Below are 14,142 nucleotides of genomic sequence, written 5' to 3' on the forward strand. Positions count from 1 at the left end.
TTCAAGTTGATGGAGGTTCTGTATGGTGTGGGGCGTGTGCAGTAGGGGCGATATGGGATCTCTGATACATCTTGATACAACTCTTACAGGTGACACATACATAAGGATCCTGTCTGATAACCTGAATCCACTTATGTCCATTGTGCGTTCAGACGGAATTTGGAAGTTACAGCAGCATAATGCGACACCCCACACATCCAGAATTGCTACACAGTGGCTTCAGGAACACTCTTCTGAGTTTAAACATGTCCACTGGCCGCAGAACTCCCCAGACATAAACATTATTGAGCATATCTGGGATGCTTTGCAACGTGCTGTTCAGAAGAGATCTCCTTCCCCTCATACTCTTACGGATTTATGAACATCCCTGCAGGATTCATGGTTAACGTCATCGATGTTCAGTTTGTGGGGCACTCAACTGCACGCTAATCAGCACCTGTACTGAGTCCCAATTTTTTCACAGTCCAATTTTTTACACAGTTCAATCTAGCCACTGTCACTGATGATGATGACGACAACGACACAAACACCCAGTCCCTGTGCAGAGAAAATCCCCAACCCAGCCGGGAAGTGAGTTGAGGACCCCGTGATCCAGAGGCAGCAATGCTAGCCACTAGACCACGAGCTGCGGACAGGGTCCACGGTGTCAATTCCCTCCTCCAGCACTACTTCAGACATTAGTTGAGTCCATGTCACGTCATGTTGTGGCACTTCTGAGTGCCTGCAGGGGCCGTACACGATTATCAGGCAAGTGTACCAGTTTCTCTGGCTCTTCAGTGTAATAGTAGAATCTTGTAGTATTAACATAAATTTAGTGAAATAAAAATATTGGAATTAAACACACGAAGAAAAAAAATTAGGAAAAGAAAAAAATTAGGAAAAGAAAAAAAAAAGAAAAAAATTAGGAAAAGAAAAAAAAAAGAAAAAAATTAGGAAAAGAAAAAAAAGAAAAAATTAGGAAAAGGAAAAAAAGAAAAAAATTAGGAAAAGAAAAAAATTAGGAAAAGAAAAAAAGAAAAAAATTAGGAAAAGAAAAAAAGAAAAAAATTAGGAAAAGAAAAAAAGAAAAAAATTAGGAAAAGAAAAAAATTAGGAAAAGAAAAAAATTAGGAAAAGAAAAAAATTAGGAAAAGAAAAAATAGGAAAAGAAAAAAAATCAGGAAAAAAAAATTAGGAGAAGAAAAAAAAACTAAATTTAGAAACAAATACAGCGCAACCAATAATTTGCATATCAGTATTATTTCTATGTCAAACTACCATATTTACTCGAATCTAAGCCGCACTTTTTTTCCGGTTTTTGTAATCCAAAAAACCGCCTGCGGCTTAGAATCGAGTGCAAAGCAAGCGGAAGTTCTGAAAAATGTTGGTAGGTGCCACTACAACCAACTTCTGCTGTCGAATATATGTAGCGCTACACAGGCATGCTTTGTAGGCACAAAGATAAATACTGGCGCCAAAACCTCTGCGCCAGTAAATAAATTAAAAAAAAAAAAGAAAGGTGCAAGACGAGCTTTTTTTTCTCCGCCCCGAGTTTCGACCACTGCATTTTCATACATTATCCAATGAAGTAAATACAAATTCCGTATTGTTCATCTTCGAATGTAGCAGAATTTCAATGTACTACAAAAATCCGACTAGCAAGACTGTTTAGGATATTTGTCAATATGGCCAACTCTACGTTCTGAATTTTTTCCTACCTGTGAGAAGAGATCGTTGCTAATAGGAACCTGATGAAATGTGAATCACATGCAGTATTCTCTTCACCATAAGAATAATACAAATATAAACATTTTGCCATGTATTCTTTCGCGTTTGCTGCTATCTCATTTAAATCCTGTCTGCCTAATAAACTACGAAACTAGAGTGAGACAACAGCAAACGCGGAAGAATATACGTATCGTGTCATGTTTATATTCGTATTATTCTTATGGCTAATAGTGATACAGTCAGAAATGAAGCACAGCAACTGACTAGATTTTTAAATCTAAGATGACTCTAATTTCTGTGCAGAATTTGATGTACTAAAGAAGCGGCCGCAAAGATTTTCAAACGGAGAAAAATTTTCGCCTAACCCTCGTTCAGAACATGTTCTATCATACGCAGTCTATTATTTGGTTCTTGTTGATCATTATCAAAGAAAGCTGCAGTGTAAGTAACAACAAATAGCAGTCTCTTGCCATTGTTTCGCTAATGAGACGATTCCTCTCTCTCTCTCTTTTTTTTAAATTGTAAGCGGCGGTAGCGTGCACAAAAGCAAGCCGTGCCGCAAGCGGCGACAGGCCGTAAACACGCACTATCAGAATGCGACAAACAATGCATGAAACAGTACGGTAATGCATTTTCAGCTTAGAGTGACGTAAACACCTATAACAAAGAAAACGGCACTTATCAGATCAAAGCAAAATAAGCAATCGATTCAAACCAGACGGAGCACGTGAAAAAGGAAGGGTACTCATATAAATACGGATGGAGCGCATGACGCATAGCAATGGCTACCTGGTAAAGCTTAACTGCTAAGCTTACGACTTGAACCAAACTACTGTCGCTGTATTGTCATTCATTCGATGTAAATTGTGTCTCCTATTACAATGGACCAACTTTGTTTCGATATGGAGGTGCGGCCTAAAACTTTTCTCTCCCCTTGAATTTCGAGTCGCAAATTTCAGGTGCGGCTTGGATTCGGGAAAATTTTTTCCTTCATTTCGAGTCTCATTTTTTAGGTGCGGCTTAGATTCGAGTGCGGCTTAGATTCGAGTAAATACGGTAGATTACACAACTGAACTATGTGTACAAATGGCCACATTGCCTGGAATTCATATATTCCTGGCAAAGTTTTTCACGTCATGTTTCAATGAAATCTGTATTAATAACCTTTGAAAAATGAAGAATATATATGTAAATCTCATTAGGCCTCATTTGGGCAGTAACAAATTTTAAATTGAAAAAGGTGTCAGGTAAGGAGTTTCCATATTTCCAAATATATTCTTAGCACTCAATGAATTTTTTCACTCCCCTCAACTGAGAAAATGAAGAATTCTGGTTGATATAATATAGCTAAATCGCATTCTCTTTTGCTTGTAGTGCAGAAAAACTTTAGAAACAAATGTAAGAACTTTGATGTACGAGTTAAAAAGTAGGCATGAAAATTAATTGCAGTAAGACTAACAACATATAATTAACAAACCAAAAATAGCACAAACTGACAATGATCTTCCAAAATTACACTGGTCTGCAAACCTCCAGAACAAAAATTGCTTTTGCATGATATGTCACAGCCTATTAACATAGCTTGATGAAATCTGCACCATATGTAGAATGAACGCTACAGTAGAGTACAGAAGGTAAATGAAAGAAATACCCAATGAGACGAATAAAAATGACATTTATTCAAAGACAATAATTCCACTGAAGTCACTGTGATTCATGATGATTCCCTGGACATTACAAAAGGCACGCCATGGTTCTCTTATAGGGTTGAGATCATAACAGACAGTAACACACGTTCTGAAACATGCTCCCATGCTGACCATAAAACTGGTAAGGAGTTCTTGTGGTAGGGCATTCCATTCCTTTACCAGTGTGGGTCACCACTGTTGGATGATCATTGGTGCGTGCTCCAATACATCTCTCAAACACATCCCACACACATACTAGATGGGCCACCCCATTAGTCAAATATCCTCTCGATGCAAGAGCTCCTCCACCAGCGCTGTTCAATGCTACTGAACAAAATCATCCACAAAATTGAAGTCAGGGACAAAAGCACCCCCTGAAAAGACGAGCATGGGGAATTAGTACAGTGTCACAATGATACTTCTGTTAGCGTATTGTGTTCAAAGATTTGGAGGTCACTGTGCTCATGCAACATCATGTCTCTCTACACCAGAACACCTGTACCACCAATACAACCATGTTAAACAACACTTGACATACCTTCATATGGGCAGAAGTGGGAAACTTAACGCATCCAGGAATATTGTCAAACATGATCGTTACAGTGGTCCATGTGTTATGGTGTGGGAAGGCATAATGGGCTTACTGACTTCCAGGTCTTCGAAAATTGCACACTCAGTAACTGTTAAGAGTAAAACTGTAATCATTCTCCATGTGCACCTTTTCAGAGATGCTATTAGCCCAAACATCACTTTTATCGATGATATTGCACAACAGTATCGAACAGCACTGTTGGAGGAGCTCTCGTAACAAGAGGATATTTGCAAAATGGACTGGACTGGCCTGCCCATTCCTCTGAACTTCAACTCCACTGAGCACGTGAGGGATGAGTTTGGGAGATGTATTGCAGCACATCCACTTGAACTAATGATCATCCAACAGTGCTTCACCAAGATGGTGGAGCAATGTAATGCTCTACCACAAGAACTCCTTACTTGTCTTATGGTTAACATGGGAGCATGTTGCAGATCATGCACTGCCATCCATGGTGATCTCAAACGCTATTAAAAGAACAATGGCCTGCCTGTTTTAATGACCCGGTGACCATCATGAATCATGGCGACTTAAATCTAATTATTGTCTTTGAATAAGTGCCGTTTCTGCCCAATCATTGCGTATTTCTTTCAGTGTTCTGCAGCAATTCATACTATGTACAGTTCAAGTTTCATCAAGCTATGTTACTTGGCAGTGACACATCATGCAAAACTATTTTTGTTCTGAAGTTTTGCAAACCGGTACAGTTGATGAGTCGATGTATTTAGAGCAGCTAAAGGCAATGACCTTGTGGGGAGCAGAAGAAATAAAACAGTGGGTAAAAATAGCCAGGAGTGCACTCGAGACACTTCAGTCCAATTAAAAGTACTTGACAACTGAAATACGTCACCTGCCACTACAACGTTGCCACATCCACTGCTGGCTTCTCATAAGTTATAAGCAACATACGAACACAGTCTCTCTCTTCACATATGCTGGACTGTGAACGTAGACCAATGTTGGGAGTGGCCGCTGCGAGGTGAAACGGAAACGCAAGATGCTGCGTCAACAGTTGGTTTTAAGTGACCCACGACTGGTCGCAGAAGCCAACTAGTTTGATAGCCCTGAATTTAAACTCGTGTTCTAATCTAACCACAAACTCGTGATGTGCAAGATATTTGAGACAACAGCAGTGAACAATCTGTGGCAGAACAAAAATCACGATCACTTTGTTCACAGTGATTAAAATTAATCTCTATCAGCAGAAAAATTTCAGTTTCAGCGGTAAAAGAAAACTGCAATTTGTTGCTGCCATTCATTAAATGAAATTATCCTCACATTGACTACACGGGCTGTTGTTACCAACTGATGAGCAGACATCGTTGACATTTGGCTCCAAATTACTGGTGGTAAAGCCAGATTCCAACCACAAAAAAAGAATGATAGGAAGAAAAATAACAGCAAATAGAAAGGTCAATTGGAAAATGAAACTGAAACAAAAATAACCATAAGTGTCTTTGGATTACGTTTAGAAATAATAGATTTTCTCTGCACTAAAGATTTGAATGTAAAGCCTCACATCAGTTTTATATGCTAACCATTGCATTACACCACTATGCTGCATTATGAATCTGGTAACCCCCAGTCGCAATGATGAATTGCAGCCTCCACAATATTGTGTGAAAAATGGCAGATCCAGTATTCAGGATCCAAACACATCAGGAAAGAAGGCCGGGCGAGGAACTGGAAGCAAACTGACAAAATGTTGAGAAAGTTTGGACATGGCACTGGAGGCTCTGGTTGGAGGAAACCAGCTCCAAAAAGTGAAGTGTAAACTACAAAGCAACTTTAATTTGACTATAAAAGCTTTCGCAATGTCTTCCGATGTGCCTGAAAGTTTACAGGTAGTGCCATATTATGAATGGAAATTAAACTTGCTATACTTTTATCAAAATAAGGAAGTGATAGACCAGGAAGTTATTTACAGGACAGTTACCACAGCACCAACCAATTGGAGAATGTTCTTCGTTGAGTAGTGCTCACCTTCTGCTGCAAATTCATGTGTTTCTTGCATTACAGTCATGCTTTGTGATAAACATTTTGACTGGATGAACTTTTTCTGAAACAACTCGTTCCACTATCTGCATAAGTGTGACATACTATGGGACATTACATGAATCAGTGTATTTTCATGTGATTAGTTGCTACTCTCACAAGAATGATGCAGATCTGTCTGAGAATTACTACTGTACATAAAATACAACTAAAAAAAAATTGATAACACTGATTACTTTAATGAACAGTGCATGCCCATGAAAGTGGTATCGCACTATTAGCACGGGGCATTCTTAAAAGTGGTACGGTAGTTGTGATCCTGCAAACCACACTTCATAGTGGACATCAATGGGGGAAACTGCAAATGTGTTTGATACAGAGCCAAAAAGCTGTTGCTGGAACAGCTGTACACTTACAGCCATACTGCATGCACAGTTAACTTTGAACTGACAACACTGACACACCCCCACTACTCTGCTGTCATTCATTTTTTTATTCTAAATCAGGAATAACAAACAAAAACAAAACAAAAATTAGATCAGGGAACAGATTGGAATCGTTGATTTAATTACGACTATTAAATTATACGGAGAAAAATGGTTCAAATGGCTCTGAGCACTATGGGACTCAACATCTTAGGTCATAAGTCCCCTAGAACTTAGAACTACTTAAACCTAACTAACCTAAGGACATCACACACACCCATGCCCGAGGCAGGATTCGAACCTGCGACCGTAGCAGTCCCGCGGTTCCGGACTGCAGCGCCAGAACCGCTAGACCACCGCGGCCGGCAATTATACGGAGATGGAAAGGCCATGTAGCCAGGCAAATACATGGTAGATGGAACAAGAGGTTCTTTACTGAATTCTAAGAGATAACGAAAAAAATCAATGCATAGGCAAAACTGATGGGTGTCGCTACACATTGTACTTAATGGAAAAATCTAGAAGGTCTTTATGCAGTAATGGGTATCGAATGTCACATAACAGACCCAGAGGGTGTCACTCTCCCCAGAACGCGTATTATTTTGTTTTAATTTGTATAAAATTATAACAACAAGGGCAATAAATCAACCAAGATTAAATATACAGTATTTTAAAAAAATCTTTCAAGTAGAGCCACAATCATTTGATTCTAACGGCGCAGAAGAAAAGTTAACATGATTGTAACATAATAACTACTACTATACAGATGACAACACGGTTTAACCAAATAATGTAATTTCAAAGACAACTGTCATATATCTGATATTCAACTGCCAATGCAAAGAGAGTGTGTGCATGGATTTGTGTGCGTGTATGTGTGTACCTCCCATCTGACCCGGTGGTGGGCCTCTTGGCGGTGGTCCTTGTCCAGGAGGTGGGCCTTGCATCGGTGGGGGCTGACTATGGGGTGGGAATCCCGGACCTGGGTGGTGGTGAATACCTGTAAGCAAAGGAACATTTGATAATGTTTACACAAGAAAAACATATAATGCAGGTGTACAGAACATGAGCATGCCAGTTTCTCACAAACTTAGGACCATATGTGCTGACAAATGAATAAAACATATGAAGACGAAACAATTGTGTGTCCAAAAAGATCCACAGATTAAAAATATTTTTAAATTCTGAAACCTTAAGGCTTTAAAAATAGTGTCACCATCATGACAAAAATGCACTAGAAAGATACTTGGTGAGTCAGGAACCTGTATCGTCATTTCATTGTATCTTTCAGAATGCATAGAACATCACTAAAACAATGAATTCATTTGCAAGACATGTTTCCCAGTAGTCATCCCAAAATGTGTCAAAGATCAGGCCGATCCTTATTTGACAATCAAAAGAAACATAAATGCAAATGTGCTTTTTACTGCATTTATTGCAGCTTGCAGACATAGTCTATGCTGCAAAATTTGCTAACTGCAAGTTTCTGCAGTTTTGAACTGGCACATAATAATAATAACAATAATGAGTGATTCCAGTCAAATGCTAGAAACTAATCAAGAAATAATTTATAATACTTTAAATTTTAAATAAGTGCCAGAAATCACAGTTAAACAAAAAATTTTCTGTTTTCCAACATTTGAGTACATTGTGTAATTCAAACATATTTTTCTCAATGTTTTCAAAATATATGTACTAATCAGACATGTAAAGAGGATGGACCAAGGAAGAACAAAGAAAAAATGCCCTAAAAAGAAGTTTAAGGCAACAGGCTGACCAAGGAAACACTCACTGGAAATAACAGAATGGGAATTCATCATCGATATTCCTTCTCCGGAACTATGTAAACAGGCACTTCAAAAATGTACGAGTTTCACCACATTTAACTAAAAGAGTTGCTCAAGTTAAATACTAACATAAATGTGACTTCTTACATATTAATAGAGCCTGTGACCAGAATCAGGCCAAGAATCTAAGCATCTGGAGACGTTCGTAGGCAATACAGGAGTGCTATTTTTGTCAGGCCCTGATATCTAACTGCAGCTAATTCATCAGTAGGATGAAAAGAGAGAAGAGGTCATTCAATGGGATAACTCAAATGAATCAGTTCTGATACATGACAGCATGCTTCCTGCACCTCACTGATATGCCAAAATAATATGTCCACTAACACCCATCTCTCTGTTCAACCTACTGCTGTCTGACAATGTACAGTGTCTTTCTTGTGATTGCACAATTTTATAAAATTAAGTAAAGTCTTTTCTTACTGTAATAATCAGACTAAGGATTTTAAGCCTCTCACAATCTTGATGTTTCCTAGTGATCTGTACATGCAGATAATTCTGAAGGCCCACAATGTCTAAGTACAAACCTATGAGCTGCCCATATATATTCTTAAGTTGATTAGCAACATAAGTGCATTTCTGTACTCAATCATTATTCACAGATGTTAGTGAGGCAGCATTCTAATGATGGGTGACAGTACCTGAATGTTGCTTCACCAATACCAATGTAAGGGATTGAGTGCAGAAATGCACTGTTTACTGCTGAAGCACCTTCAGAATGTGTGTAGGCAGCTCAGACATATCCGTACCCAGATGAGGATTTAATTAGGTTACTATGTGCATGTTTCAGAGTTATCAGTACATATTTTACGCTTCTCATGGCCACTGTGCTGAAGTTAACCAATTGCCTGCTGGAATGGCATTCCAGCCTGAGTTGCTGGAGTTGACCATCATGTGCGCATGAGGTGTGCTTCCTTATAGGTATGAGGAGTGTGTTTCTCTCCTGCTGATGAAGGCTGTGGCTAAAATCTTTATGTAAGTGCCTTTTCCTTATTTCTTTCTTTTGGCTTTGGGTTACAAGGAGTATACAGCCAACAAATAAGTGTGTCTTAATTGTGCCTGTCTGCAACTTAAATGTGCCTTATTTACTGCAGGCAGCAATCTATCTTTCCCAACATTGTAAAAAAAAAAAATAAAAATAAAAAAAATCAGCTTATTATGGGAGAGAAACCGATTGTGGTCTGGGACTAGAATATTACAGTGGAAAAAGGAATAAGAAGGGAGGCTAGCTGGTAGTACTTTCCACAGAGCACAATTTAACGACAGGAAACAATGTAGAAATCGCGAGAGAAGGTCGTATGCGTGGAAAGGCCTACAGACATCAGAAGGTTTCAAATAGATTACGCAATGGGAAAAGGTTTAAAACTACAAAACACCGCTTTAAACAGACTAGACTTTGATCAAAGTTTATTAATTTTGAAATGTAGATTAAAGCTGAAGAAACAAGATAGAAACGTAACCCTTTCCACCCCTGTGGAGAGTGGTGCTCGATACTGCAAATTTTATTTTCCACTCCAATGCCATGTCTCGTTCAACACCATTTTTCATTCCTCACAAGCTCCGTTTTCGAATCTGACTGTGCTAGGCATCAATACTGTATAGTACTGACCTCTAGGGAAGCCTGTGTTAACTCTTTGTCGAACTTCAGCAGTTATGTTGAGTGAAACATTGTAGTAATTATTGTGTTCAAGTTAGTGGACATGAAATGTCTAGTTCTTCATACAGTTCTTTCTGAGGAATGTCTAAGTGAAAATGAGAGTGACCCTCAATTTGAGGGAAATAGTGATTCATTTGTAAACAATTCCGAGTGAAATGGCGATGGAAACAGTCCACCCCAAAGAGTTCAAAAGATATCACACAGTGAAAATTTTTTGTTTTGTGACTTGTAAATAAATTTGAATGAAAGTGTACTTTTTGTTTTGATGTACATAGCTTGGAACCCTGCTGTGGAGACACTATGCAATTATTATTGTCGCTGATAGCACACGTTGTTGACATACCTACCTTACCTCCGAGGAGATGGACTCGCCCGTCCCACGTCACTGGCTTATGCACAATCTAGGGAAAAACTGTCACTTTTGAGCAAGCAGTCTAACATAATGGTGTCATTATGTTTTCGAAACAGGAACAACGGAGTTGGATCAAGACTGAATGTGCCAGAGTTCTTACAGCATGACAGTGTCATCAAGGTCTTCAAGAGGCGTGCGAGGAATTAGCATTGCCGTACAGAACAACGGCACAATGGGTAAAAGCCTTCAATAAAGGTCAGCAAACTGTGCCAGACATGCATCGGGGAGGTCATCCTAGCGTTCCTAAAGTGCATGCTGTTGCTACGTTAGTGGAAAGTGATCGACACCACACAATTCGTGAGCTTTCTCACGAAACCAGATTAGTGCAAGCGATTGTGATTTGCATCCTAAAGGAATGCCTGTGCATGCGAAAAATTTTATCATGATGGGTTCCGCGTGACTTGACAGAAATGCAGACATGGATGTGTTACGACACTGCTCATGCGCACTCTGAGCGCTATGAGCACGAAGGAGAGGGTTTCTTACATTGTACCTTAACACTCGATGAGACATGGGCCAGACAGTACAAGCCAAAACTGAAACACCAATCTGTGTGATTATTGGCTATGGGGTTACCAAAAATCTCAAGTCTACCACTACTGTCCGACCTCATTAGGGATGCTAAATGACAACATTCGACGGCAATTTCTCACTATACTTACTGATTTGTTATGCAGTGCTGTTCACAAAATTGTCCCTCAATTAATGGTTTTGTTGATGAATGACGACCAAACCACTGATCATTTGTCGTAAATACCATCCTCTTTGCTAAAAGACAACCGTTATGCTAATTATTGTTTTTGCATCGTATGAAGTGTCATCTGAAGGTCATTTTGTGGACTTTTTTGTTTCAATGAAACTCCGTGTCATTTCAAACAAGTGCATCAAATTGTATCCCAATTTTCAAATGTTAACAGAGTTTTGGATCATCCTGTAGTTTGGTTCTAACTCACCGACAGTAATGGGGGCTACCAAGAATTCTTCAAATTGGAGATCATACAGAGTTCAAATCCAGGTAAGTAAGTGTGTAGCCAGTAGTAATTCTGCTGTGCAAAATTAATCCTCTCATTATAATCAGCCTGCAGTTTTCTGCCATCAATGTCCGAGCCTTAGCAGTGGTGATGTGACAGTGCACTATGTAAGTATGTCAAATAACAGTTCAAAGTTTAAGTAACCCTGTTATGTACTGCAGAGTGCTTCACAAATAAAATATATGGCTAACAAAGATAGATTACTGTAAGACCCTTCAAATACATAAGAAAATTAACAACTTTGATTCTGTTTCATGTAGATAAGACATTAACAACCAACCAGGACCTGGTGGACGGTTCCATTCTGGGCGAGGTGGCGGTCCCCGTGGATCTGGCTGCATTGTTCCTGGTGGTGGGCCACGAGGGGGACCTTGTCCTGGAGGGGGACCTTGGAATGGCTGCTGAAAAAAAATGCACCTGATTAACTGAATACATCATCATGTGGTAGCACGAATCGTGTGCTGCTCTGTCCGTAAGTTATTTTTTATGTTGCATATTTCATTTTATTTCCATTGCCCTTCACAATAATGTAGCGATTCCTGTAAACATAGGAGCCATTTCTGTTCTTTGCTCCACATGTGTCAAACTGTGTCAAAAGTTCCGATAAAACATTCAAACTCTTTTTTAACAAGTCTCCTACGACCACATGATCTAGTTTAAAATTTGTTTAGCTCAGAAACACCAATCATGTCACCTACCAGAATTTGCAACATTGTTAACCAATATTAAATCTCTCTAATCACTGACTCATGATGGAATGGAACCTAAAACACATATTAGCATAAAACTAACTGAGCCTGACATGCCCTAATGTAACTTCCTTGTCCAGTATCTGAAGCATGCTCAATGTGTCACCTACGTTAATGAAACAACTAAACATGTTCTTAATTTTGTGAGTAATATGTAAAAGTCAACAAATGGTATCAAGAATTAAAGAATTCTCTAGAAATAAGAAACTGCTTCTATTCAAAACTTGATTAATTCAATCAGCTGACAACAGATTGATATTATTGAATGAGACATTAAGGAGTAGACAACAATAACTATCTATCTTTCTTAATGGCTGTAACTGATAAGAGTAATCAGTTTCTTAATTACAGACTAACGTACAGTCTTTGACACAAAACCTGGCTGCCAGCAAGCCAGCTGCCGGAGAGACTAAGTCCAAGTCATTGAATTAAGATAACTTGACTGTGAATGCCTCGAAAAAAAAAATGCTAACAATTTTTATAAAGTTTATATGACTAACTAAAAAATATGAACTCTTAGTAGGAAGAAAATTGTAAGAAATAGTGTTTCTTGCAGGACATTTTGATATACAATTAATAACATTAGTTCTCATAGTGACCTTATTACAATTTTTTGTAAAGATCAGTAAATTACACCACATGATAATTAAATCAACAGTGTTCAGAGAGCTGCAGTGTGTGTGGGCTGTATACCTCACAGGATGCTCAAAAGCAGTAGGTATGTTCATTAATTGGTGCGTTCACAGAGTATGCCGGGGGAGGTTGGGGAGGGGGTTTCACTTTGTCACCAGGTGAATATATGACACTATAAGCAGTCAGAATGTGGTGTGGGTACAGCAAAAGGGGGAGGACTGATCAAAAACATAAGAGTGATTTTATCATGTTAGTAGGCTATGGTCACAAGTTACAACACGTATTCAATATGGTCTCTCAACTCTGCAACACCCTGCATTCATGACACTGCACTGTCGACAGTTGCTCACAGCATGTCCAGTGTAATCAGAGTGGTATGTCGTCATATGCTATCCTTCAGAGAAGGAAGAGTCCGGATACATCCCTGACAGACACAACTTGTCAGATATTCCCACAACCAAAAGCCACATAGATTTAGGTCAGGGGATCTGGAAGGCCACACAGTTAGAAATAGCCTAGAGATGGTCGGGTCCTTAAGCCCATCTCACACAGAATAAGGTTCTCTCAAACTTTGCTAGCCAGTGCTCATAGCTGCTGGCAACCAGGTAGGTGTCACGGCCACCCTGAACCTCTCCCATAGTGTACGATTCAGCGCAGGACCTAGCTGGCTGGCTTGACACTGTGAACAGAAGGGCGCGTGAATTAGTCAAACTGCAGTCTTTCTCAAACAATTGTAAAATTGATTTTCACACATCTTATAGCTTCATTCATCAGCTTCACGAAGAACTGCCAATTGTTTAGTTAATGATGATATTTACTGTGATATTTTAGGATTAAGTAAACTACTGCAAGAATTTCGGAAAGTTTGCAATGAAAAATAGATGTTGCTATGAATTTGTGTTTGTTGCGTGTTAGCTCATATGTTGCTGTGTATAAAATTTAGCTAACGTATTGAATTTTTCCTATCTATTACAATTCTTGTTACAACAGCTATTGGTGGTGCTAAAATATTACATCATTTATTGAAAAGTCTGTAATGATTTGAATATTGTGGTAAATATGGAAGTTTCGCATATTAATCATATGATTCAGTGCTCTCCTCGTTGCGTACCAACATTTGGCAACATCTTCTTCCAATATCAGAAACTGTTTACGAAATACGAGGAAAGTGGATCGCATAAAAAGTGCTTTGTCACTAACTCGCCCACCAGCGGGTTATCAGAACACAAATTTGGCAAATGTTAGTATGCAAAGAGAAGATTATTTAGTCGTACGATTAATATGCTAATGTTTAGCACCATCAATATCTGCTGTAATGAGAATTAATGTGGGTTTAGAAAACCATATGAGAGGAAGTTTCGCTTTCTTTTTATACAGATAATGGATATTTTCATAAAATATTGATATGT

The 14,142-nt window shown here is 38.8% G+C and overlaps 1 protein-coding gene across 8 annotated transcripts in view; it reads right to left on the minus strand.

Moving 5' to 3' along the window:
* LOC126199299 (cleavage and polyadenylation specificity factor subunit 6) overlaps positions 1–14,142 on the minus strand; it is a 181,654-nt gene that overhangs the window by 63,749 nt on the left and 103,763 nt on the right. For 3 of the 8 annotated variants that reach the window (XM_049936128.1, XM_049936129.1, XM_049936123.1), the window contains exons 6-7: positions 11,632–11,752; positions 7,291–7,407 (exon numbers count right to left, since the gene is read on the minus strand). In XM_049936128.1, the coding sequence (XP_049792085.1) occupies positions 7,291–7,407; positions 11,632–11,752 (238 nt within the window). The remainder of the gene's footprint in view (positions 1–7,290; positions 7,408–11,631; positions 11,753–14,142) is intronic. The other 5 variants (XM_049936130.1, XM_049936131.1, XM_049936132.1 and 2 more) reach the window with 3 other exon arrangements.

The sequence above is a fragment of the Schistocerca nitens genome, chromosome 8 (assembly GCF_023898315.1).
Source record: "Schistocerca nitens isolate TAMUIC-IGC-003100 chromosome 8, iqSchNite1.1, whole genome shotgun sequence".
NCBI lineage: Eukaryota > Metazoa > Arthropoda > Insecta > Orthoptera > Acrididae > Schistocerca > Schistocerca nitens.